The 25,829-nt window shown below is 43.3% G+C and overlaps 1 protein-coding gene across 7 annotated transcripts in view; it reads left to right on the top strand.

Moving 5' to 3' along the window:
* Positions 1–25,598, top strand: part of LOC149340215 (protein couch potato-like) — a 130,906-nt gene extending 105,308 nt beyond the window's left edge. The window contains exons 5-11 of one of the 7 annotated variants that reach the window (XM_089548983.1): positions 165–306; positions 2,542–2,598; positions 4,112–4,245; positions 4,688–4,920; positions 8,938–9,007; positions 11,414–11,521; positions 15,371–25,598. In XM_089548983.1, the coding sequence (XP_089405109.1) occupies positions 165–306; positions 2,542–2,598; positions 4,112–4,245; positions 4,688–4,920; positions 8,938–9,007; positions 11,414–11,521; positions 15,371–15,385 (759 nt within the window). In that variant the 3' untranslated portion in view covers positions 15,386–25,598. Of the gene's footprint in view, positions 1–164; positions 307–2,541; positions 2,599–4,108; positions 4,246–4,687; positions 4,921–8,937; positions 9,008–11,413; positions 11,522–15,370 lie in introns of all 7 variants that reach the window. The other 6 variants (XM_089548982.1, XM_089548986.1, XM_089548988.1 and 3 more) reach the window with 6 other exon arrangements.
* Positions 25,599–25,829: the final 231 nt, after the last annotated feature.

Genomic DNA, 25,829 nt, shown 5'->3' with positions numbered 1-25,829 from the left:
TTCTGAATATTGCGGTTAACTAAGCATATTGATGAAAAGAGCAAGGGAGAACATTAACCCATCGATGCCCGCTTGACCACCAGCTGCGAGTGGTCAGCGGTCGTGGCGGCCTAACCGGTGCACTCTCTCTCTCTCTGTTGCGTGTGCGCCCTGGGCGCGTGCAGCAGGGCGTGCGGTTCGACCCCGACCTTCCGCAGACCATCCGGCTCGAGTTCGCCAAGAGCAACACAAAGGTTAGCAAACCGAAACAGCAGTCTCCTCCCGCCGCGGCCACGCACCCGACACTCCTGCACCCTATCACGGGACGTAAGTAGCCGATGGCACCGGCACACGACTATCTCTTTCTCTCTATCTCCTCCTCCGCTCCTACGGAGAAACGATGGCCGCGCAGAGGGCAGCCGGACGGCTTGACCGGCGCGCTTCGATCCCTTCTTTCCTTTCACCCAACGGGAAACTTCCCGGAACCGTACGCAGGAGAAATGCTATCGCGGCTTTTGTGAGGAGCGGAACAGAAAGCCCTGAAGGGACACTGTTGCGCTAGATGGTCGCGCTTCGGCTGATGAAAGAGTAGGGCTCAAGGGGGATGCACTTAACGGGAACCGCACTAAACGAATCCTATCGCCTGTGTGGTTTCCCGATAGTCTTCTTTTCCTCTTTGCCCTTCCACGTTTCGCTGGCACGGACTAACGTGGGATGGTTTGGAACTGTACAGGAGGCGTGTAACAGCGAGAAAACCTGGCAAAGCCTCACAAACACAAAGCATTCGCTGTCGTGCTTGTAGCTTGCTTTCATTCACTGGCTTAAGCTCTGCACTGTCACTGATCTCAAAACAGGGAAGAAATTGCTGCACAGAGGAAGTGAAAAGATGTTATTATTTGTCACGATGGCCATTGCTGTACAAATATTGATGGCCACCGCTGAACAAATCTTGATGCGACGTTGAAAGTCGAGAAAAAAAGAAAAGGCAGCGGATTAGATGTTCTTGATGATTTTCACTTCAGAAGAAAGCAGTGAGATTCGAAAATGGATGCTGAGTATAAATTTAAATAATGTTTTTCCTCTAAAATGTTAGCAAGCCATTTTTTGGCGCCGACAAAGCGGATAAACGGATTAAAATGGGAAAGACAACAACAATATATCCACAAAAATAGCAGCGCGACAATATCTGGCATTGAAATCATTGGCTTAGCGCTGTCAGAACAGTAATTAGAAGAGTAAAGTTAGAAAATTATGGACCCGAAAAATGCTTTTACAAGATTCGCTACGCTGGACAGTGCCTGTTTAATTTCAAAGAATAGCCGTCCGCCTGGTCACTGCCGGCCTCTGCACTTACACCTGTCTTTCTGTGGTCTGAACGTTGCGCGAGCATTCTGTATAACGGAGGCCATCACCATTGCAACGTCAAATAATAAAGGAGCGACTCATCTTTTGCATGTAGCTCAGAGCGGTGTCACAAGACCCTTGTCCAGAAAAATCACAGTACGTGGCGGCATGCGTTGTCCAGAATGCTAGCGCACATGGCAATGCTGTTCACAGTCTCTCTCTCTCTCTGTCTCTCTTCATTTCAAGGCTGTCTGGCAACAGTGTGCTGAGTGTATTTTCACGGGAACAAATTCTGTCCACAAATGCTCCACACACACGGCCGCTATTTCTTGCGTCAATGTGGTTTTGCACATGCAGGAATGGCACATTGTGTGCACAAAACAATCTTTGCAGGCCTTTCGCCTTTGCCACTTCTTTCAGGTCTTTTTCACCCACCGTGCAATTGATGTTTGGAACACGTTGTCAGATATATGGGAACGGTTCGTTCACGATAGGCAATGACTGAGCAGCAATGCTCCTCCTCGAATGTTTTCGGAATCACGAGTTGAGCTTAAGTTTATATCGTGAGAATAGCGATGTACAAAATTTTGCAACACGTTTTTTTGCCCGTCTGTGCAAGTGATGCTGTTGCTTTCTTGGTGTTACAAGGTTTCAACAAGAAAGTTTTGCATGCTTGAAAGTAGAAGAATTTGAATATACTCGTGTTCGCAGCTTTTATCCTGTTTTGGATGGAAACATTCGAGGATAGCGCTAAGCTCTAAATTTCTTCAGCACCAGCACACCTGTTCACCGAGTCTACAATCGTGTCTTGTCATTGCGCCGTTCTCTTTATTGTGTCTGGTGTCACATCTGCTCTTAACACGCAAGCTGCATGTGAAACAATGCAGCTGCACTTTCACCACCTTTCTGTCCGACACTGTGTTAGGCTTTGCTTCTTGCTACGAGGCATCAGTTTTACTTGCCCTCTTTGCCATTCCAGGGAGTGGGTACATGATGTTAAGCGCCCTATCTCCGTTACTCTCATAAAGACATGCCGCAAATTCCGGTGTACAGCCCGCAGAGTATAGATGCTTGAAGTTAATATTTTTGGCTCTGCGGACTGTCCGTGTGTGGGGAATCTACAGTATTTCTCTTTTCAGTATAATATATCATGAAATCCTCAAAGCGATTCTATGTTCCGGGCGCCGACAATCTAGAAAAGAAAATGTTTATTTTCAGTCAATATTGAGGCCTGCGGACTATACAACGGGCGCGGACTGTATACCGGAAATTACGGTAAATATGCTGCAAGTATAGAGTGAATACGTGATCTGAGATTTGGCATTACCTGAACGCGCAAGTTAAATACATTTTAGTTAACACTGACGCGTTTTGCAATCACACCTATGATAAATTTCAAAGCATGTATTGCGATTTTACAGTATATATTGTTGAAAGTTTTACGAGTTCTGGGTATAAAAGCGCAAAATTTGAAGCGCTGAAAGCAGTAAAACTAATGCTCACTGTCTTGCTGCCCGCTAGATTAGTGAATCTAGCAAAGCGTCAATGGCTCTGTTCAGAGTACAGCTGACTACATTCCACGTGCAGAAAAACCATGGTCAGGTCGGCTTAAGTGGATGTACACGAAATCTGGGCCAAGTACAGCATACTGAATGACACCAAACCCATCAAAAAACCTCAGTTGCCGGTTATTCACCTACTATGCTTCTGTCCCCTTTTATACTGGCTGTATGTTGCTTCTGTTTGCTATTACCTTGATTAATATCCTTATATGGTGAACGTGTTTTGCGAATACACTTATTACCATAGTATGACTTTTAAATTAGCGAAGTAGAAGTATAAGCAGTGCCAACTAGCAACTGTGTTCTTTCGCAATTGTGGTTCGTGTGCTGCGAAAATCGCTTTCAATAGAAAAGACAAGCAACTCCTCATTGCGATTTGCAGTAACTAGAGATAAGCAACTCATTAACTGCGAAACAAATTTGCAGCCAATGAACGCGGTACGTGAGAATGCCGGCTTCCTAGCCTCGGCAGGGCATGTAAGAATTTAAGTCAGATAAAGAGGACGATAGGAAGCACTCACGGCATATTGAGGTGCCTATGATGCCCGAATGAAGGTTTTTCTAAGCTGCTACTCTACTCAGAACTGAAACTACGGTGACTCTCATAACTACCGATATGGAGGTGACAAGAATGACAAATGTAAGTACCTACTGGCGGTACAGTTCAATAAAATCATAGTTTGAGACGAAGTAAGGAACCTTTATTATAATGTTTTGTTGAGGGAAGCAGACGTCAGAGATGCGGAAATGCTTAGCGGGCATATCTGTAGGAAGCTCATGGAGGCTGGAATACGTGAAGTCAGAAGCGAGCGAAGGACCTTTGGGAATTGGCTCACTGATTGCTACAAGTTCTTGCTAGGTCGTGATGCTAATCGTTCTCCACTTCATTACATGCTACGGGACGTACTGAGTCATGATTCTTTTTCCCCCTGATCTCTTTTTTTCCTTTGCCATTGGTGGGCGCTACTACCAGTATCAGTGCCAGCGACATGCATGGCTGTCATTCCTGACGTCACAAGTGACGTCGGGCAGTGTTCAATGGCAATGCGCCAAACAGCGAATAGGCAAAAAAGAAATGTCGCTTAATCCGGCCCTGTGCAAGGAAACCTTCTTGTCTTTCTCCTCTTAACCGGCTGACGTAGGCAGCTTTGGCACCGCTCGAATGTGCGTGTGTGTGTACGCTCGTTGTGTTGTGTTGCGAATGTCCGCGGTGTCGTGCACAGAAGAAATCGGCGCCGCCCTGCTGCCGGGGACCCATGACGGCTGGCCTCACCACCCGCTCTCCTACGCCGAAGTGCCCGTCACCACTACCCTGCACACTGCGGCTCTCATGCACCCGGCCCTCCATGCGCAGTTGCCCGTGAGTACACGTGATGTGGTGCATTCCCTGGCTGCTGCTCTTAGGAAAGGCGACAACTTCGTGCTGCTTACGCCATGCCAAGGCTGGGGCCTTTTCAGACGCTTCTTATCGCAAATGCCCCAGAAAACAGAAGCTGCCAGCCTGGATGCAAGGCAGCATCGCTTCTTTGCTTCTTTGCTTCTTTGGAGACGCTTCGTGAGCATTCAGACATTGATTGCTGTAAAAGCATGAGTGACAAGCGCATTTTTTTTTCTGTTTTATAAGTAGTTTTCTCCTAGGCATATAAAAATCATGCCGCCTTTCAACTTTAGTAAAGAAATAACGTATTTTCATTTAACATTGGAGCTATTTGTGTACGTACTAAGTGCCTGAAGCATTGAAGCAACACATCTTTGACGAGACGGCATAAATCGAGAGCCCGTGCTTTGTTTGCACCACGCAGCCTCCGTTGACAATGACGCACCCGTTGTCGCACGCGGCGCTGGCCGGAAGCGCGGCCGCCATCCACGCGACAATGCCGCCGCCACACCTCGTGGCGAGCCCGGCGCTGGCATCGCCCGTCGGCTCCACCTCGTCCTCGGCGGCCGCAGCGGCTACGCCGCCATGCTCCACGCTCTTTGTGGCCAACCTCGGACAGTTCGTCTCCGAGCAGGAGCTCAAGGACCTCTTCGGAAGGTGCGTGTCTCCAGTAGGCCTCCGACGCCGAGCACTGTTCCGACATGCCCGTACACAGTGCAAAAGCATGCGCAGACCTGTAGTCACTGACGCCATTGAAACGGCCGCTGAGAGACTGCGGCAGCCTGCGTGGGAGGCAGTCCTATATTGCGGGTGTAATGTGAACCGGGATGAGGCCGGAAGGGGCATAGCAGGTGCCCACTCTTTCAGGAAGGTTTACGGGACATCCACTTGCGGGCGCTTGGGCCTGTCATTGCCTTGGGCGAGTTTATAATGGAACACTCGACCATTTGTATTAAAATTTCACTTGGCTGTATGCAAGCGGCGCTTTTAGGCGCTAGTCAAAGACAAGCAGCGAATAAAGTGCCACCCGCAGCGATGATAAATTGTAATCTTCTCGAAAAAGAAAAAAACAGCTGCAGAGGCATGTAAGGACCAATCATAGCAAAATGTACGCGCGACGTGTTTTTTATTCTAGATTAGGAATCTGGAGACTTTTCTTAGCATACTGAGGCCGGTTCGTTCAGTAGCCTGTAGAAATAACGTACTTTCTAGTGCTTTCGTAGAGTTGCTGCACAGAAGCTGCAGTAACCAGCTAGTCAGAAGCTGAGTAAATAGCCCGAGTGGCTAACACATATTTCACTTTGATTTATAGTGACTGGGACGCATCCGAGTTTTGCCACTTTCCTTGCTGGTAGCCATGAGTATGGAAAAGGTCAGGGGCGGTATATTAAAACAACTCTTCTGTTTCAGTTTTCTTCCGTCATGTTGACCGCCGCGCAGAGTGGCAGGTGCGAGTGCCAGCGAGAGCGTGTCGTCTCCTGAACCGGTGGAAAGAGTGAAAAGAATACGAATGGAGCAAAACTAGAACCGAATAGTTATAATTTTTTGGCCCTGGTGTCTCGTGAACTTTCGTCAGTAGCAAATGCAGCTGGTTATGAGTCATAGGCGTCCCAGGGCGGCAAACTAGTTTTCTGCTCTTGAAGCCACAATTACCCTCTTAACGTGTGGCAGAGTACGTTCTGGGACTACTACCCTAAATGTGATTAGGCTGAGACATTTGAAAGCAAATAGTAAAGCAGCTGCCTGCGGTAGTCAGGGGGCTTGGGAGATTCCGTTGTCGAGTTTACGCAAAATCTCGATTGCCGTTTCTTGTTTTCGGCTTCTTTTACAACACGCATACGCAAACACATACAAAAGTCCAATGAAGGTGCTCTCAGCGCACTGTTCTGGTTTTCTCAGCTGCATCTGCAGTCGGAACACAATTTTAAGGCTGTTTATCTCAGACTTGCGCCAAAACTCGGAAACATAGGCTATCACTTATGAAAAAAAGCAGGAATACTTACCCACACTTGTGAAGTGTTTGAATACGGCGTTCAGCATTCAGGATCCGCTCATCAGACCCGAATGCCACATTGAATGGTACACGACCATCTAAGTGTTTCCAACGCAGTGTCTACATGTTAACATGGTACAAAGTGCCCAGAAGACTATATAGCTTGTGCTCTGTGGTACCTGAAAGCGCTATTAACATACCCGCTCTGACAGTGCGCAAAATCAAAGTTCTCCCCACATCAACCGTGGGAGCTACAATTGCATCTCTTAGGGAGTTACGGCAACAGAAAAAGAAGTTCATGTCTTCAATGACATTTGGCCAGCAAAGCGTTCTAACAAAAAGAATACTAACCTTGTCTTGGTAAACCTGTCTTCTTTTTCAGGTAAAGTGATGAAATAGGTCACATTATTTATTTTGCGCACTAGGCGCTTTGCAAGCATTTGAGACCAATGCAGATATGCATTCTACAGCATATGTTCCTTTCTAGGTAAACAATAATGCTGACGACGTGGAATTTTTAAAGCAGAACTTGAATATCGAATTGTGCCGAGAGGCTCAAAGGTCGGCTCTTTAGTTTCTGATGAACGGACAGACATAAAACATGAAGCAATAACGCTATGAAAAAGCACTAAGGCTGGCACATTCTGAACCTAGATGCTTTGAAACATGCTCTTTAGCTTTGCCCCCCCCCCCCCCCCCCCACACACACACACACAGAAACTAGAGCTACGATACAACCAGAGAGTACCTGTATTTAGTCTCCTTGTCGTTAAGATGCCGTAGTCTGTCGATACAAGCCAACTTCAACTTGTCCTCAGGGTCCGCTTAAAGCACAGAAGGGTTTAAATCCACAGTTGCACAGCCAACGCATTAGCTGCGCAGTGCAGACGCAGACAGGATAAGAAAAGCTGAACGCAGCACCAGCACCGCACAGATAGGCGTTATTCCTTTGTCCATTGTTCCACCATGCTTCAGCCAATAGATCAGAGCCGAAAATCCGGGCTGCTACATTTCGCCGTCTGAAGTGAAGATGAAGTTGTAGTTAGTGATTAAATATGTTTAGATGCCTTTTGTTTCAGTCCTTATCTCTTGTGTAAGGCTAATTTCAGCGTGTTCATACATGTGAGGATATGCGGCCTTGCAATGACTGAACTTATGAGAGCTATCAGCATTTTTGCACTATCGCACTAGCAGACAGCTAAGATTGGTTGCATTCGTATAGTGCTCTGGGCTTATCTTTCGCTGCCACCACTGTACAGAGTTAATGGTGCAGATGCAATGCGTTGTGCGCTTTTAGCACATGTTGGTGCGGACGACCAATTATTATGTCAGCGTAGTCCATTGGCATATGATTACGCTAACTATATCTCTTCTGTTTTAAATTAAATGCTTTGTGAGAATGTCGGGCCAGAACGAAAGTAAATAGTGACTGCACTAAGCCTGTGCCTTCCTTTTCTGTTTTCCTGCATTGGGTGTGTTTTTTGCTAAACATGATCAGAGAATGCACCCAGACATGCATCGATTTTGGCAGGACACTTCTGCACTCTCAACAATTTGGAACGTCTGACCAAACATTTTCCGCCGTCTTTCACGCTCAGTCTCGTTTCTCAGTAATCGTGATGTTAGCTCGACATTTACTTTATTTTCAACGTTAAATTTGAGATGTATTAATTTCATCCCCTCATGTCGTGTCGATGTCGTTCACCGAAAGCGTTGTAGCGGGCTCACTCCGTTGGCAGCGAAGTTGCGCAATAATGCTAGAAATGACTGCACTGGGTCACTCATTCTGGTCTAAGAACAAGCTAGCCGCTGCGCTCTAACGAAGTACCGCACATAAAGGTTTCGATTTTACCGTCGGCCTGCTACGACGCTTTCCAAACTGTGCTGTGCATTGTGCTGAGACGAACCACCTGTAACGTCACTGTGCTCTTTACACGCCTCTCTGACGTTCTTCTCTCCGCTCTTGACTAACTGTAGTGAAGCACTTGTCGGGCTGCACGTTGAGACCATGAACTAGCCTATTCTCGGCGCTTGTTGTGACTCACATGTTATGTATCTTGTGTGCATGCCTGTAGACATTGTGCTAGTACGCATGAGATATCCTTCTCTTGGACGCTTGCTTCCAGCTGTTCCTTAGGCAGTGTGTGGACAGTGTGGCAGAGAGCTGCTCGTAGCGAACAAATTGCATTGGCCGTGAAATCGTGAAGCTGACAGATTGTCAAAGGCAGGCATAATAGGCGGTCTTGGAAACAGGTGTTTGTTAAAGAGGACCGGAAGCGGATACTGGAAAGGCAGCAGCTGCGGAGTAAGTACTAATGAAAAGCACGGCTCTAAAGATAGTAGTAACAGCTGTCGTGAATGTCAGCATATCGTTCCAGGAAATCCGCGAAAGAAAACGTTAAATTTTCGAGCTGCGCTCATGTACTGAGATTACTAGAGGCGCACTGCTGCAGAAGATGCACTGAACCTGTGAGGTTAGGGCGCTCGGTCTATCCTCGCTAAACGCCAATCAATTTGTTCGTTATTGCCGTAAGCGGCCTTAGTATGTGGCCTAAAGTCCTTCCAGGGCCAGGCTTTAATGCTAGCTAAATGTTTCACAGCTAGAGCAGCCCAAGGAGTATGTTAGAGCAGAGTTCGCGAGGGCGAATGCACTCACGGGAACCATTATTTTCTAATTTCAGTTTCCCGGGTTTTTGCCGCTTGCGTATGCACAATAAAGGTGGCGCTCCCGTAGCTTTTGTCGAATATCAAGTAAGTACTGCCTCTGTACACATCTTGAAGAACATGAATCGTACATTATGAGAAATGCAGGCCTAGCAGCCTTGAATGGCGAATATCAAAGAAGTCTCCTGAAATGGAGAACGAGAACCTCGGTTCCGTGTTTGCCTATTCTTTTTGGTTGTGTTGCGCTCGCTTCTTTTGTAGCAGCCCTTTGTCTGTCGCGAGCTCCTTCCTTGTTGTGCGCTGCATGCCAACACATCTGCATTTTGCCTGCTTCCCTGCTTGCACCTGCCGTCGCTGCGCATACAGCCAAACACGGGATCTAGGTTCCAATAATCTGGCAGCTCGATCTGTGGGTAATGAGAGAAAGCTCTGATTTCAATTTGTCTGGCTGCGAAAGGAGCCCATCTTGCGCTGTTGTTTTGCATGCTTGCAGAACACGCAGATCCGCTTACACGTGAACGTGTACATAGTTAGCCGTCATGACGCGTCAGAAATCAGAAATACTGCAAGGCACCTGCATCCGTGTTTTAATGTAGAGTACCTGATCATTTTGTTTGGCTGAGATTTATGCGACTTGAACGAGCCGTCTAAAATGCAGGGTCTTTTCATTATCAATGGTAGCACAGCTGTCGCGCTGGTTTATAGCTTCTCAATATTTTATTCTGTGGTAAGTATCGCAGCTGTAGTTGATATCGCACATCATTAATAAGAATTGTAAAATGAACTTAGAGTTTCTATGTTACGTCCACAAAGGGGCGTGCTTTAAATTACACTGCGTAAGATAAGGGGCAGCATCACACCAGGTGTTTATTGAGTACTTTTTCGCAGTCAGGAGGTGACCGATGCACTTGATCTATCTTTGCGCTCTGCTGAGTAAAAATTAAAGCTCTTCTGGAAGTAGAAACGGTGATGGGAACACTCATCGTGTATTTAAGTTGCAGACGAGTGGAACATGTCCTCTACAATAACAAAAACGATTTGACAGCGTCGTATTGTAACGCTACGCAAAGAAGTATTACTTTTGATCACAGAATTTGTTCTTGTCCAATAGAGTTAGATATCTGCGCTTTCTGCTTCTTTCTCTGCGAAGAAATATGTGGGCGACCGTGCCCTTCCTTTTCTGTCACAAAAACAAACAACTCTCTGTTCATTATGCAGATCTGCCTTTTTCTTTATTATAGTCGAAAATCTCTACGGCTGCAGAATATAAACTACTAGTCCCGAGCTTCGGTTCGACCAGTACCGCCAATAATGAAACTATTGCCGCTGCTATAAATTCAGTGCTGAGGCTCCGGCAAGAGACTAGCTATCTGCTGGAAAGACAGGTATTGACTGGGATATACATAAGATGACAAAGTACATTTAGAAAGTAAAATGAAGATTTACCTACTTACGTTTAGCGCTGCTTACTTGGCAAGCCATCTTTTGTTTGTTGTACGCAGTAGCATAATCGCATACAGGGAAATAAAAGATGGTGAAAAACCAACCTCTTTTGAACGCCTAGTTAGTTCTCAGTGAGTTGGTAACTGTAACAGCTTTCATCGCATTTGATATTGACGGGCACTCACTTGCATTATTCATTAATTTGATAAATATTTTTACCAATAACAATAATTGTGCTTGCTTAAAGTGCAGAAAACTGGCGTACCCATAGTTGAAACAGGCGTTGAAATATATTATGCTGCCACAATCTCAGTTTCATTTCTTGTATGCCTATTTTGCGCAAGTTCTTTTCTTACCTGCATGATATTTGCTTCTGGGCACTTTCTGTTTGGCGCGCTTCTTCTTCTCAACAAGAAAGACTTTGATCAATGCTTTAGACTGAAAGCACATTTTCTTCCGCACTTTATTTTTATTTTGTCAAGGAGCTGATGCTAGTGCCTTAAAGTAACGCCCTAAATATAGTAGCGGGCGAAAAAAAACCACAAGTCTTCACTTTAGCAGGAATGAAGACTGCAAGAGTTGGTACTGGTTAGGATTGGCGTTACTGTGGAGTGAGTTTAGAAGGGATATATGCAGAGGAAGCGGTTTTCAAAAACTTACAGTCTATATGTAGTGAAAAAAAGTCCTCAATTCATTAACTCGATGTAAAGCTTGGCATAGGGTATAAGTTGTAGGTAACAGTGAAAAAAAAGGGCAGGATTTTTTAGTCATATTGGGAGTGCAGTGGCGCCACCAGTGACGCTGAAAATAATATTAGCATCAAGCTGAGTACGGAACCAAGTATGATTGATACTGTTCCGCTTTTTAAACAACTGAATCCGTAGTTTCAACGAATAAAAAAGGAAACTTCTCAGGCTTACTTTCCCGCTCTCAACCTTACAACATGGCCTGAAGCAAAGTAGGGATATTTGATCACGCAATCAGTGTGCTTGTGGACGAGTGACTTAAGACTGCGGCTTAACGTGAGGCTTTCTGTTTGCTTATTTGCAGGACGTCCGCCTTGCAACACATGCTATGAATGCCTTGCAGGGCTGTGTACTGTTCTCCTCAGATCGAGGTGGAGTCCGCATTGAATTCGCCAAAAACAAGATGGGAGAGGTGAGAGCACCGAAAGTCCTAACTTATAAGTGCAGCGTAAAATAAAGCAAAGGACGCAAACCATAGTAAGGGTGCAACTGGAGAAAGAACGTAGAAAAGGCTTACCGCCGGCTCCTTAACAAGCTTGTGTTCAGACTGCTCTGTAGAGTTAAAACTTCACTTTTATTGCACCTATGCTATGGTCGGCGTGTCCTCATTTATTTTTAGGGCCTCATTTATATGTCATGGATTCCTTTACAGCCTTCCGGCTTGTATCATGCCTTTCCTTTTTCTGAGTAGTTTCCTCCTCCTCCTTTCTTCTTGTCTGGTAACGCAACTTGTTTGGGAGCTTCACAAAACACAGCGGCTCGGAAGCCAGGCGTCAGAACGCGAAGTGGCAGTGCAGAAATTAAGCAAAAAATAAACATTGCGTTTCACAGCCGCATGGGCCCTAGTGACTAATATTTTCACACTGCGTTTACCTGAGCATCGGACAAGATAAAGGCAGCGGAATACTGATGGTAGTGTTTAGAGTACAAGAGCACAGTAAGCACAGCACATACAGCTACGGTAAGCTATTGAAGGAAAACTTGTTTGCTTGATAGGGTGTGTAAAGAAAAACGAAATGAAAAACAAAATTTCACTGAGTTACGCAATTTGGCTGCTGATGGAATCATTGGAGTGCCGCATGAAAAAAAAAATCGCATCCTTCATAACTGAATCGCTGTTTTGCTCTTTTACCGGAGACTTTCTTAGATGAGTGGCCTAGTCTTTACGGCGCATTTCTCACCTTCAAAAGACATCTGAACCAGGGCCTCCATCGGTCGCTTTCATAAGGAAGCTGAGATGACGTCAGTATGTAATTTTTTTTTCTTAAATTCTTATATATAAGGTAAGGTAACCATGCTATCCGCTTCCAGCCAGCCATCGTGGTGTAACTAATTGTCTCGATGTCATTATCAGAAAGTAGTGGCGGAAAACGTTAAAATGTATACTTCACATTTCTCAGAAATGTCCCCCGCACGAAATTCGATAGAACACAAAAAGCCATGCAGTCGAATTTTACTATGAGTAAACGATGGACGGAGCTGCTCCCAGTGTCCTTTGAACAACTGGCCTCACAGGGTGTCAGTGTTTTTTACAGAGAAACTAGAGCTAGAATAAAAAGTTGCAAACACCAGTGAAGTGAAGAGTCATGCTAAGTTGCAAAAGTGTGGAGTAAACCCAACGATGGAAATAAATTGTCATGTCGCCACAGTAACAGCTGACAGATATTACACGAAGAAGCAAATTTTGTTGTTTTGTTTCGCTTATGTTGCTTTGGGTGTTACCACCAGTTTGGCGCCACCCCGCAATTTAGACCTGCGAGAGAAGGAATTTAAGGCTGCATTCAATGAATAAACATATACACTGCTGCTTTGCTATGAACAGCCTTTAATTTCCTAAACATAAGACATGTAGACAAGGATGGTGAAATGTTTCAGTGGAATCCCCCAAGGTGGAGCACATGTGTAATAAGGGAGTCATTACTGATTTGCACCCGCGCCCAAGTGTAACCATACAACAACAAAGGAAAGCTACACAGCTTCCATAGAAACTTCTTAGTTAAAGAAAAAGTCATCCTGCTCTGGCATTCGAACCCGGAACCATCGTTTCACCGGAGCAGACGCTCTACAAACTTAGCTAACCGGGATAGCTGCGCTTGGGTGGACGCCAATGAGTAATTACTTTCTCAATATAACGTACAGTTAGTTAAACTTCATAAAGGTTCATTGAACGAAGCGCGCAAAACCGTCGACATACTCGAGGTTGGTTCAGCTCGAGCCCGTCAGATCTACCCTGGATTATGAACGCTGGCACAGGTTCGGTAGCAGAAACCACGAGGAGGAGGGGGAGAGGTGGCACCGCGCTAGTGTGACTGTGCGAACCGCCAAGCGGGCGTCGGAGGAGGCTTTCGTGCAGGCGATGTGTTGGTTAGGGCGATCTTTGTTCACAGCACGGAAAAAGGTCTTCATCGCGAGTCTGGTGTCGTAAAACTGAAGCCATTATTGTTTTCTTTTGGTGCCCCGGTGGTTTGTAACCCAATGATCTGAATTATCTTTCTTGTTGTTCAAAATACGCTCAATTTGTAATGACTAAATATTACCTCAGCCAAAAATACAGAATGCCATGAAGCAAATGAGGCGAACACACAAAAAATTTGGTGTATTTTAAGGACATGAGTACTTCAATTGAGAACTAAGTTCCAAATTTGGCACACGCTGCACATTAAAACTACAACTTCCGTAAATAATAACAAACTTTATCTTCCTCTACATGAAAGATTGGAGCAAGTGGCATAGTTTTCCATTGGGATATTTTTCAAATAAATACATGTGTTTTCAAAAACAAACTTTTTGCTACGCATGTAATTAGTTTATTTATTTGAATTGTATTCAAAGAACCTCTTACGATTTTGTGGCGTAAAAAAACAGAAAGAAAGGAGTTGGAAAAGAACTGGAAAACAGTGGGCCAACGAGAAGTGAAGATCGGCTAAAAAAAGTGTTAATAAAACGTATGACGTTCACGCAGCGGAACGGTGGCAACAAGCACGTTTTTTGGAAGTGCTACAGAGCTCTTTCTAGCGGCGCGAAGTTACACTTTGTGCATTGCGGGCGGTGGCGAAATAATATTTTGTGTTGTCTTTTGGCTTTCACCTTCCATATGGCGACGCGGCTTTCACTCCACTGAACACTGCGTGGTTAAAATTAGCATCTAAAAGATGCAACATGCATATCTGGCTGGTTACCGCATTTTGTTGCAAGATGCCTCCAGCATGTGGCCTGAGATATGAAACGGGCAGTTTTGATGGCAACCTCCAGAAAAACGGGTTTACTTATGATGGCTAGGTTTTGGTGACTGCGTACAAAATTCTTTCTAGAAAGATTTTATGCCGCAGATGATATTTCAGCTTGCTGCGCGCTAGGCACGGAAGCGATATAGCATATCCTTGCACTCCCAAGCCCTCAGAAAGAAGGCGACCGAAGAGAGGCAAGACGCTTTGTTGATTTCAAAGCAGCTAAGGTTCAGCCAAGATTCATGGAGGGGAAATAAATGAAAATTAGTCGAGAATAGGCGGGAAAGGCCAAAAGAATAGCTTAGCTTGGAAGAGAAGGCTGCTGCCATAATTGTTTCGGAAAGAACACGTGTCAGACGTTTTTTGCTGTATAGAAGACAACTGTTCCTCGTCCAGTCCGAAGAAAAAGATATTAATCTTCGATCTTAGGCTTATTTGTAATCATACCACAATGGCGGCGATAACAGAAGTTTGCCCACTGTTCTCATACATGCTCCCCTCGTGATTCTGGGTTGCGTATACGATGCCGGGTGACTGGTTGTACTGCGACAACACGCCTTGCACGACCGTTATCGAGATAATGTTGGAGGCAAAAAATAAAAGTCATTAAAATTTCTTTTTTCTCCTAATATTTGGTAGGAAATGTGCGTGAGAAGATACATTGCAAAGAGCGCAAAAGGCGAACCTAAAAACCTCTTGAAGAACTTTTTCACATTGCGAGCGGCGAAAAAAATTCCCCATGGTCCACAGCCGGATATTTAAAAATAAGTGTCCTGTTCGATTTCACAGGATAGTGGGAGAAGGCAGTGACATGTTGATACTGTCTGAAACGAAAAACTAGGGTGACTTAAGTGTCGCTGGGCAGTAAAAACTGACATTAAGACAAGCTGTTTCATAAAGCAAACTTCCCTTTCTATATTGATTAGGTTCGCATAGTTGCAAGTTTTAAGTCCTGCTTCACTGTTTTTACTTATGTTTAACTTTCCGACTCTTATCAAGTTGTACCTCCCTGTTTGCTTTTTTGTTCTTTGCAGGTTTCCCGCGAATGATGAACTGGAACGGTCGAGAAAGCGCTTCAAGTTTCCGTAGGTGAATCTCGGTGTGTGCTCGAGAGGTGTACACAGCATGCTGCAATGCAAGCAACCAAAGGCGAACGCTTGGACTATATTTTCAGTACATTGCATTAATCGTGTTTCCAAAAGGAGACGAATCTAGTTTGTGATGAGAAAAAAAGTGTTATTTAGGCAAGCAAGTGAGTGTTTAGCGAAGAGTTTTTGATTTTCCTTTGTTTTGTATTACTCTACTGTCATACTGTCTTGCGAAATCTTTATCGCTGCGGCAGATCGGCACAGCATTGCTTTTATTCACTGAGGCGACGATAATGTATCGGTGTGATAGGTGAGTAGTTTAGAAGTCATGTTGTGCAGAAGCTTGTGTGAGAACGCCTTCTACCCATGATGCTTTGAAACTTTGTCGCTGTCAGAAGTGTCTTAGTGCACGACCAGGCTTGTTCTCCTAAAGTCTGAGAGTTGTCCTTGCTGATACTTTTACCATAAACCATGACGTGTAGTGCTTGCCTCCTCGCGGTTGTGCCATGCATTGGATTGAGTTTTCAGAAGACTGTGCAAAAAACATTTGTGAACTCTGTACGATACTCCAAAGTACATCCAGTTAACACAGAAATCGCGGTTATGAGTTGAAACCAAAGAGACAGCTGCCGGTAGCGAATAATTGGGTTCACAATGTTGTACTAGTCACAGTGTACAAAGAGAAGCTGTATTCACTATATTTATAGTAAACCGACTTTATGGTGTGTTTCATGAAGATTTATCCCAAATTTACCGCTTAATTTATTTAGACCTTTGTGTGAAGTTTATTGTGCTAGCCCTCAAAATAGGATGCCGGGTATTTAGTTACTCTCAACAGGTGAAGCATAACATAATAGCTATAAACGCATACTTTGTTTCAAAGATGTATTTTTGTCATAGAGCTGATATTCCCAGTGACCTTTATATGCAGTTGTTGCTGAAGCAGCTAATGCATTCTTTAAACTCATAACTAACGCCTTTTCTCTATTAATAATCATTTCCTTTTCATTATTTTTGGGTCGTGCCGATATGTTTGTTTTGTTATGTAATTTACAAGTGCTACCTTTTCATTCATAACCATTGAATATGTTATTGCTTGTTTGGACCATTTTTTGCATGATTATTCTGTATTGTATTTTTTGTTACTAAAGCTATTTAATTATGAATTTTGATTTGGAGTCTTCCTTGTTTTTATTTGGCTTCTAGTTCTAAATGGTCGGAGGAACCATTTAATTTGCTTGCTTTTGAGTTTGGAGAAGTATGGTGTGTCTGAGTGAATGTGTTAACAATCATCATCACTTGGGCTGTAAAAGAAGTATGCGATCAATGAGAGGCCAAGTTATAAGTATGTGCATATTTAAATTGCAACAAACAAGATAATACTGCACACAAAAAAGTACCCACTGACTATGATGTTAGCCTTACAGCGAGAAATCTATGAGTGTTAGTCGCGGTCACAGAACATTTCCCCGGAAGCCACTTTGCTACGACGTCAGGTACAGCGATGACTTGACTATTGCATTTACGTCAATTTTTGCTCAAGAGTGTTCTATACAATGCGCACATTTAGAACTGGCACTTTTCATACAAAATGAGTTGTCGACCCTCCTTTTATTGTTACATATTCAGATGCGTTGAGCACTCAAAGAAGCATTAGCAGTAAGTTCTTCGTAAGCACTTTGTTAACAGCAACAGAATGTGTGGACTATGCGCATTCTTGATTGATGCCACTCAAAACCCTTTAGACATATTCACTGCTTCAGATTACATTTTTTATAACAATTACCATTCCTGGCTGCCGCAACGTGGCTAGGCTCGAGCATAATTCAAAGGTAAAATTATATGCGCAGGTATTTTGTGTCAAGACTCAGTTTTTGTGACTTTCTGACGGCTGGGAAAGGAAAAATTTAAAACGAGCATAAGTGGAGTCTGGTGAAACAGCGGAGCTCGTGCCTGAAACAAACCAAGGGACCATATCGGCTTTTTGATCTTGAAAAACTGATACACTGCTTCATAAAGATTCATCTCAGCGTTTGAGGCCTGAGGAAATGCGAGAAGGGCACAAAGACAGCAGATGACGGTTTCACTCAGTTTTCAGTTTTCCGCGTACAGTGCAAAAGAATGCGAAGGTTCAGAGCTTTGCAGCGCTGCAACAAGGCAATAGACTCGACACTCAATCAGCCATCGCAAACGAATTGCTCTGAATTCTGCTAAAAATGGACTGCTGCTGAAATAGCGGGCGTATGAAGAAACATTTTTCACGTCTTGCGCGGTAGTGACCTCTATGCGGTGAGAAATCCACGACGTACTTTTCTTCTTTTCGTTTTCGTACAAAAATCAGTAACATTAATGGGATATTTGTTGAGTGTGCAACCGGCGACAAGGCACTATGTAGGGGCTGTTTGCTTGCTACACATGGTAGTTGCGCTGCGTTCATGCACGGCTATCATGGCGTCGTCGGTGTAGTACTAGCATGCGCTCTCAGAGTAGAAAGTCATAGTGAAAGTGATCCTTACGCAAATTTTTTTCAGGTATTTGTTGCTGCGTGTAGCGGGAGGAAAGAAGTGCGTTACAGTAGGATTCCATTGCACCACTGCATGCTACGAACCTGTCTACTTGCGTATGAACATCGCAGAATTGTTCAGCGTTTTAGAAGGGCCTGTGGGAAGACATATCTCAATGTACAAATATATAATCAAGCCTTCGCAGTTTTTTTGTACGATGATAATTTGGTAGTCGCTTACCGCATTAATTTAGAACGGAACTACACCTTTTGCCTGTCTTAAATGTTCCACTTTACCGATATACTTTTGTTGTCGAAAGGTCGCAGGTAAAGCTATTATTATGGTTGAGGAGGTGTAATAGATGTGGTGTCGTTACTTTAATGCAATGATATCTTTTAGTTTTCGGCGTTACTTTTGTGCCATTGCTAAGAGTTTGCTCCCTTTTACAATGTACGTGTAAAACATTTATGTCATGAAACACTTTAAAGGATGATCTGGCTGTAGAGCGACCTCTGCGACAAATTTGTGTCTGAAAGACCCTTACTATTTTTGAGATGTCGAGATATCGCGACGGTACACACGGAATGTTTTGGAACTACTAATAGGAGAGAAGCCAGATACATCCTACAATAATACGGCTGTTCGAGGGATGTCTTAGGTTCACTTGCGAGGTGTTTGTGAGCTTGCGCTTGCAGTACGCTTTTAGAGAACGTTGGCTTGTCTGATTGAATCAATTGAGACGAAATTCAGCATGCTCCAGCCTTTTTTACGAGTTAAAGAGACATTCTAAGCAAATTTTCATGCAAAAAATCACAGTGACCATCGTGCTAAACTAAAAAGGGGAAGACTAATGTAAAACGAACAAAATTCCTGAATGCTTGACCAGATATATCGACATTTGTTCGAGTGGTGTTACGTTAAGGGGGAGATAACTTTTTTGCTCATGAAGGTAAAGCTTGCATATTCGGAGATATGTCGCTAAGAAACTTTTTCATTCCTTTTCTCAAGTTTTTAAATACCGTTCTTGAGGAAATATTTGCTGGTAAAGAAAGTGCTTTGTAATATCTTACACTGACAGTTTGGTGGTGGCGCTCATATATAAGGTAAGTTCGAATATTGTTTTTGTTCTTCAGATGTACGCAGCTTTGCATAACAAATGCTCACACAGAGTGCTTAGGACATAGCTCAATTCATTATGCAAGAATTATGATAGACGCAAATAAGGTGGTCACACAGACACCCCATAGCGAATAGTGTAGATATGTTAATGCAGTTACGACAGCTTCTAACGATACAGATTAACTCGAACTAAATTGCGGGCGATAAGTATAGCACTGCTTCACTGCACAACATTGCTCGCTCCAAGAAAGTTGAAAAAATAAATAAATGGAGCATTTATATCACAGCAATTATCATGTTATTGCAATTCATTTTCACTTCGCTGCGAGAACAGCCAATGAGCTCAAACGCAGACTGGATGAAATAACATTTAGGTGCAGAAATAAGAGCGCTGCGCCCTATTCTGAAGTAAACGTCTCGCCAAGTGTATATCAGTAGGCAATATAAATTTCTTACAGGCTCCACTTACAGCACGCACAGGTTAACATTGAATTGTTGAAGTCTCTGCAAATGTTTTTTTTCTATTATTTAACACTTAAAACACCAACCAGACGCAAAAAATATTTCATTACAACTATACCGTTGTCAAGAGCATTATTGTTTTTCTATGCTGTAATTTGTTTCTATTTTCGTTAGGCTTGATGGTGGACCACGAGTGTAGCTGAGTGCTATACTCTAAAGTTCATTTAAAGAGACAGGACTTTTACGCTGTCTTGTTCTGAAAATTTGGATGTTTACCTTAGTTAGAGAAACATTCCGAAGGCTTTTGGCGCAGCACTTTAAAGATGTCGGTATTTTTCAACAAGATAGTAATTGTTTTGAAACTAAAATTGGACTGTGCAAACCTGGCTAACAAAAGAATAACAAAAAGGACGCCTGCATTCTTGTGAACAAGAGTATTATAGTGCGTGAAGCCTGCAGGGAACAATTCGTTGATAACGTTCAAAAACTCAATGCGTCACATTTAAAATTTCTTCGTTCCGAAGCTACGAGACAACGTTGGAGACGGGAATAACCGGAATCGGTCAATGCTCTTTTTCACAAAAGTTAGAGAGATAGATTCAATAAGTTCATTCATGGCATGGCATGCTCGACATTCGTTTTCCTTCTCATAATACCGAATGTCGAGCACACTCGGTGTTTTTCATTGTTCTGAAATGGAAAGCAAAACTTTGTATCAAGCAGGTCTAGCTTTGCTCTGCCAGTCATTGATGAGTATAATTAGTTTCCTTGCTTTTTTCCCTGAAGCCAATGTGCAGAGCGGATTTGCACAAGTGTTCTCATGTAATCTTGCTTTTCCATAAGGAGGCAACAGCAACACGATGAAGTCGTGCTTTTGCGGTCGGACAGTCTGCACATATCTCTACTATAACGTCTGGTAAGAAAGGTGAAGTTGATTGAAGTTGAGTCCGCTTGAAGCTTGTAGCCGCAGAATACGTAGCTTTTCTGTCTGAAGAAGTCATTTGGTAAACGTGAACATAGCAATACACATGTACGCAAAGCAGTGCACAGCCGGTTTGATGGGACCACTCTTCAAAAACAGGATATGCCTCATGCAGAAAACGCATCTAATCTACCGGTCTTAAACTCGCCATGTTGTTTGAGAGGTTTGATGAGATCGTGTCTTTTATTTTATGAAATTTGAGTAGATCGCAATTTCTGGTTAGATTGTTTGCACACCACTGATAAGAAATATAATTTTTAGATGTCAACGCGCTGAAGATGCTGGAACGTTACGACAATTTTTATCACCTTTATATTAAGCAGGCTAGCAATCGCTGAAACTAAGTGCAGTGCACTTCAACTGCGTGCGGATTGGTAAATTTCTACTAAAATTTACGTTGACTGAATTGTTTCCTTACTAATCGGTTGTCAGTCTTGACAAGTTTGGTTACTCTTATATACGAACGGACGTTGTCAGTAAAAAGGCATTCATAATCAATGACTGAGTCATTTGTGTTCCAAATTCCTCGATAACATAGTGCATCTTATGCTCCGCATCTTAGCGTTGCCACATCTCCGCTGATTTTGACTTGAGCACCCCTCTTCCTATTCACTCTCAGATGATGTCAAAACGCTGTCGGTGGTAGTGACAGGAACCAAAGGACAATCATCATGCGACTGAAATTTACAACTTGTGATTCACAGTGGTTTGTGTTGTCCTGTTCTGCATCACGGTCTTGATTGTCCACTAGGATAGATTACCGCTGAACAGATTTCCTTTGAAACGACTTGCAACGTTTTTTTTTCAGATACATCATCGGTACATTCAGCTTTGAGAGAGATTTCAATTAAGCTTGCGCGCGGCTTAAGCGCATTCCTGATTAATATGACTCGCGTTGTATCAATGCTACAGCCCTCTACAAGGACAGATGTTGTATTAATGGGAAGACAATCTAGTTGCAAGTGCTGCGTGCGTTAGAAGTTTTGATCAACTAACAAACATTTGAACGTATTGTGCATTGTTGACCAATATCACAGAAACGCGGTGTTTATTTTCCTCTGGCAGAAGATCTTTGATTAATGGTCTTACAATACAAAGACGCGATAAGTTCGCAGCTACAAGGCTTATAATAAACAACAAAAGCCATATGAAAGCCTTCGTTAATGAAAACTGCTGTAACTCAGGCCGACGGTCAATTAAATTAACTTCGCCATCGCAGTTTTACTTGAGCAATAGAGACGCGTCGACTGCAGTGATGGGAATATTTATTCATTCTAACGCTTCGTAAGTTGCCCAACGCGTGACCAAATACTTTATGTTGTTTGCTTTTCTCCGAGCTGGACTGTTTCTCAGGCTGCATTCTCTCGCTCTTTGCAGAGTTAAAAAGGAAAGCGTGTCGCATTCATTAGGACATGAAATTGCTTCATGCTTTCTTTTAAGAAGCAGTACTGCGCAAACTGGCGCGAGATAAACAGAAAGATGTAGACGAAAGGCCAAGCAGATTGAAAAGTGAATTCTACCATGACATTGTAGACGGAATTAAATATCTCTTTTGCTCTAAAGGGCCACAAAAATAATAACAAGCTATACAAAGGAGCAAGATTCTAGAAGCTGAAAATATCCGAGACAGGAGAAATTATATTTATGTCATGCATTCACAAGTGTGTTGGCTTTGGAGTTTTCTCTGCGAGAGGAGAGCTGTCAAAGGATGCAAATACTGATGCAAAGCTGTAGTTTTTGTACAGTGCATAAAAGTTTTGTGAGGAATGTTCCGCTTGTTAACCATACTCTTGCCCCAACACCATTAATAAAAACCTGATGTCTAGAGCAGGTATAGAGTAGGATGACCCCTATAGCCTTACGAAATATCTAAGCTTAGATTTTGTTTGCATTCCTCCTAACAAACATATACTAATAATATTCATATAGAGCTGAAAACGTTAAGCGTTGAAACGCTTAAGAATGAAACATATCAGAAAGAATGTAGGTTCCCGCGCAACTGATATTTATATAACCTATCTGCCTGCTGCCGTGTTCCTTTATTTGAGAATCTTCCCCTACCCTTCATATATAACCGATGCCTTGGAAGATATATAGCATTTGCATTTTTGTAAAAAGTTTCACTACTATGAAAATACAAACTCCCCATTTTCGATGAAGAAACGCATGGATGAAAGAAAAAAAAAGCATCAAAACAGTGGTTTCAAAATCCACATGTTTTGCACCTGTTAAAACAACACTCTTTCTATAGAGTTGAGATTCTTGTGGTGTCAAGACTTAGATATTTTAAGAAATACGAACAAATGCGTGGTATTTAGTACAGCTAAGCAACATGCAGCTACAGTAGCACTTGAAGCAAGACAAAAATGAATGCCTTTGGTGCACTTCAAATTGAGATGCGACTGCGTTCCTTGAATTCTTCGCGCGCAACTTCCAAATATCATTGAGTGCCTCTGCAGGAACGTTCAATACCAAACTATTCCAGTAACCCCACTTGTAACGGCGTAAAAGTTTCTGGACACAATCATTCTGACCAGGAGATCTTGGCCTCGCAAACTTTAAACTCATTCGCTGCTTGTCGTTTTTGAGAGCCGTAGGCACCCGTGATAACGCTGGAGTTGTATGAGGACCAGATGTAATAACATCCAGTCTGCATTGTACAAACCGGGCGCGTAGTGTGTAGCGTTTAGCTCGAACCATTTGCAAGAAATACATTCCGATGCCACTTGTGCCCTTCCCTTGAGCAGGAATGCGAGCTGTTAGTGATCCTATTCTGCCTCTGCCACTTGCTTTGACGTGGAATACCCGATGGAATACAATAAAACTCCTCTGCAAGGCACAAGAGTAAAGAGCCCCTTATCTTTGATGTTCCCGTACCCCCTTTGAGTGAAGATCACAAAGCAGGCGAGTGAGAGCTTGAAATATAAGCACTGCTAAAATGTTTTCTGGGCGACGGTGTTCCCGTCTCTGGCAATCTCTACGTAAACTAAGATTTATGCTACCGCCATATTTAAAGAGTCTAATTGTCGGAAAGGTGAAACCTTTCAAACCATGCACCTCGACCAATTTCGGAATTCGGTGTGAGTACTCTTTCCTTGTGAACGGAAATGAGTACTTTGAATTTTGTAATATCAGGCTTATAAATTAACGGGTGAGCACGAATTGTTTGCTTCATAAATTCACGCTGTACTATTATTTCACGGTCTCCTCATTTGGTTACAAAACGAGTAATTGAACCCGCTGCAATAAAATTTGAGAAGGAGACAGCATTTTCTTACCATCATAATGTAACAAGTAAAACGGACATGATTTGTTACAGTAAAGTGAGTAACGAATTTGTAATACACATCGCATTTTAACGACAACTTGTCGTTTTGAAGACCATAAAAGATATCGGCCGCTTGAAACAACAGAAACTGGCTTCCTGTGTGCCCTGAGGTCAGGAAGCGGCTGCACTGCATTAAGTTGAGTTTGCACCTCATGATTCCGATCAATGTACACCTTCACGATGCCATCCGTATCTGTGTATTTCAGTTGTATTTCGGAATGTCTAATGATGCCTATACTCGCTGCAGCAGCCAAATTCTTTCCGATATGCAACTGCATAAGGCGCCAGAGACGGGACAGGAATGAACTAATCCAGCGATTCTTGCCTGCTGTGCCTTCAGAGGACACCGAGAGGACCAGACAGCGCCTTAGACCCCCAACCTCCCGTATATCGCCTCGCAAATGTTATGCCATTGCAATACGCCCAACGTTTCCGAGAAAGCTGCTCGACTTGTCCGCGGCCACGGACGCATCATTAGCGTTTTGCAAGACGCACTTAACTCCGGAGGCGTCCGAATAACGAGGAACACTGGTTAACTGGAAGGCGCAGTACTCTTGCAGGTTCATAATCTAGAGCGCCAGTGCCACTCCTCTGATATCAAAAGAAGTGGTGTCTCGGCTCCTTTATAGGGCTAGAGGCGTGTTGGCGCTTCGCCCAGACCAAGCTTGCGTGAAAGCGCGGAATTACCCCCGCTCTGAGAAGCATGAGCGCGCTTACTGCATTATTGCAATATACATGTGTCTTAGAATGATGCGTCGTGTAATAGGTTTGACTGGTAAGTCGCATTTCTTGAATTTTTACGCGTCGTGACTATGGCAATGTTCTCGCCTTACAAGCGTTGCATGTGCGACAATGATATTGACTTTTTGCAAGCGTGCGCATCATCAGCAATGATTCCGTCCAGTCTGGCTTCCAACTTTTTTGTGTTGAGCCAGTTCAATGCCTCTATAATGTACTGAGTGTTCGTATAAGCCCTGTAATGTTTCCTCGTAGAAGTTTGTACCCGTAATCCACTGAGCATATTCTATGAAAAATAAAAAAAGGAAATGGCTCAGCCTGTTCCTTATAATAAGCTATGTACTCGTGCATATTCGTAAATACATGTTTGTTGCATATTTAGGCTTAAGCAGAACATTAGTGCGATATATTACCCATCTTGAAAGCTGTTCTGAACTGTGGCTCCACTTGCTGCTATTTGTTGCCGTAGCCTTGTGGTTGTAAGAAGTTCTAGAGTAGTGGTGATGTGAAAGCAGATTTTTGAATTGTCATAAACGAAGAACGGCGTGCGGCAATTCCTAGCCTACTTTCTTTACCTGGAAAAGAAAAAAAAAAGCTCTGAAATAAAAACATACATAACACACAATTTTTAAGAGGATTCGCCTGGCAGACAAAAATTCCTTTCGACAGGCTCATTTTGTTTTACAAGATGCTCAAAATTTTGTTTCGCCTTCGGAACCCTCTGCTGAGAAAATTCTATCGACTCAAAAGTCTGTATTTGTTTGCGCTAAGCTCAAATTTATTATTTGTTCCTGACAGATTGACAGAGTGATAAGACATGAATGTCTGTGTACATATTTACACGGACACGTCCGACCTTGTTTTGTTTATAAGCTTGAGGTTTGCTTTCACATCTCCATTTTGGTATCAAATGATACACCATGCCTGGCGATCTTATACTGTCTTGCTACAACACTGTGTTTTTGAAAGGATGTGTGTGTTTTGCGCTTGCGCTGTTGACGTGATTGACATGTACTAAAAATAAAAGAGAAGCAACTCGGAGATCTCTTCTGAGTAACCGCTTTATGAAATGAAGGCGACGACCACCCTATAGAAGTCAAGCTCCACTCGACTGCGGACTTGGACGCTACGCAGGTAAGCCTATCATGAAAAAACAAAGAGCGTAATTTCAGGGGATTTGTAAAATCTGCTTTCATTGTGAGGCCAATTTATTAAATTAGCGCACGTGATTAAATTAGCGACAAAATGGCCAAGTGCCTGGTTAAGAAAGGG

Source organism: Amblyomma mixtum, chromosome 6 (assembly GCF_055824585.1).
Source record: "Amblyomma mixtum isolate Tamu chromosome 6, ASM5582458v1, whole genome shotgun sequence".
Classification (NCBI taxonomy): Eukaryota; Metazoa; Arthropoda; class Arachnida; order Ixodida; family Ixodidae; genus Amblyomma; species Amblyomma mixtum.
Note: the sequence above shows the minus strand (reverse complement) of the source record. Positions and strands in the feature narration are given on the sequence as shown.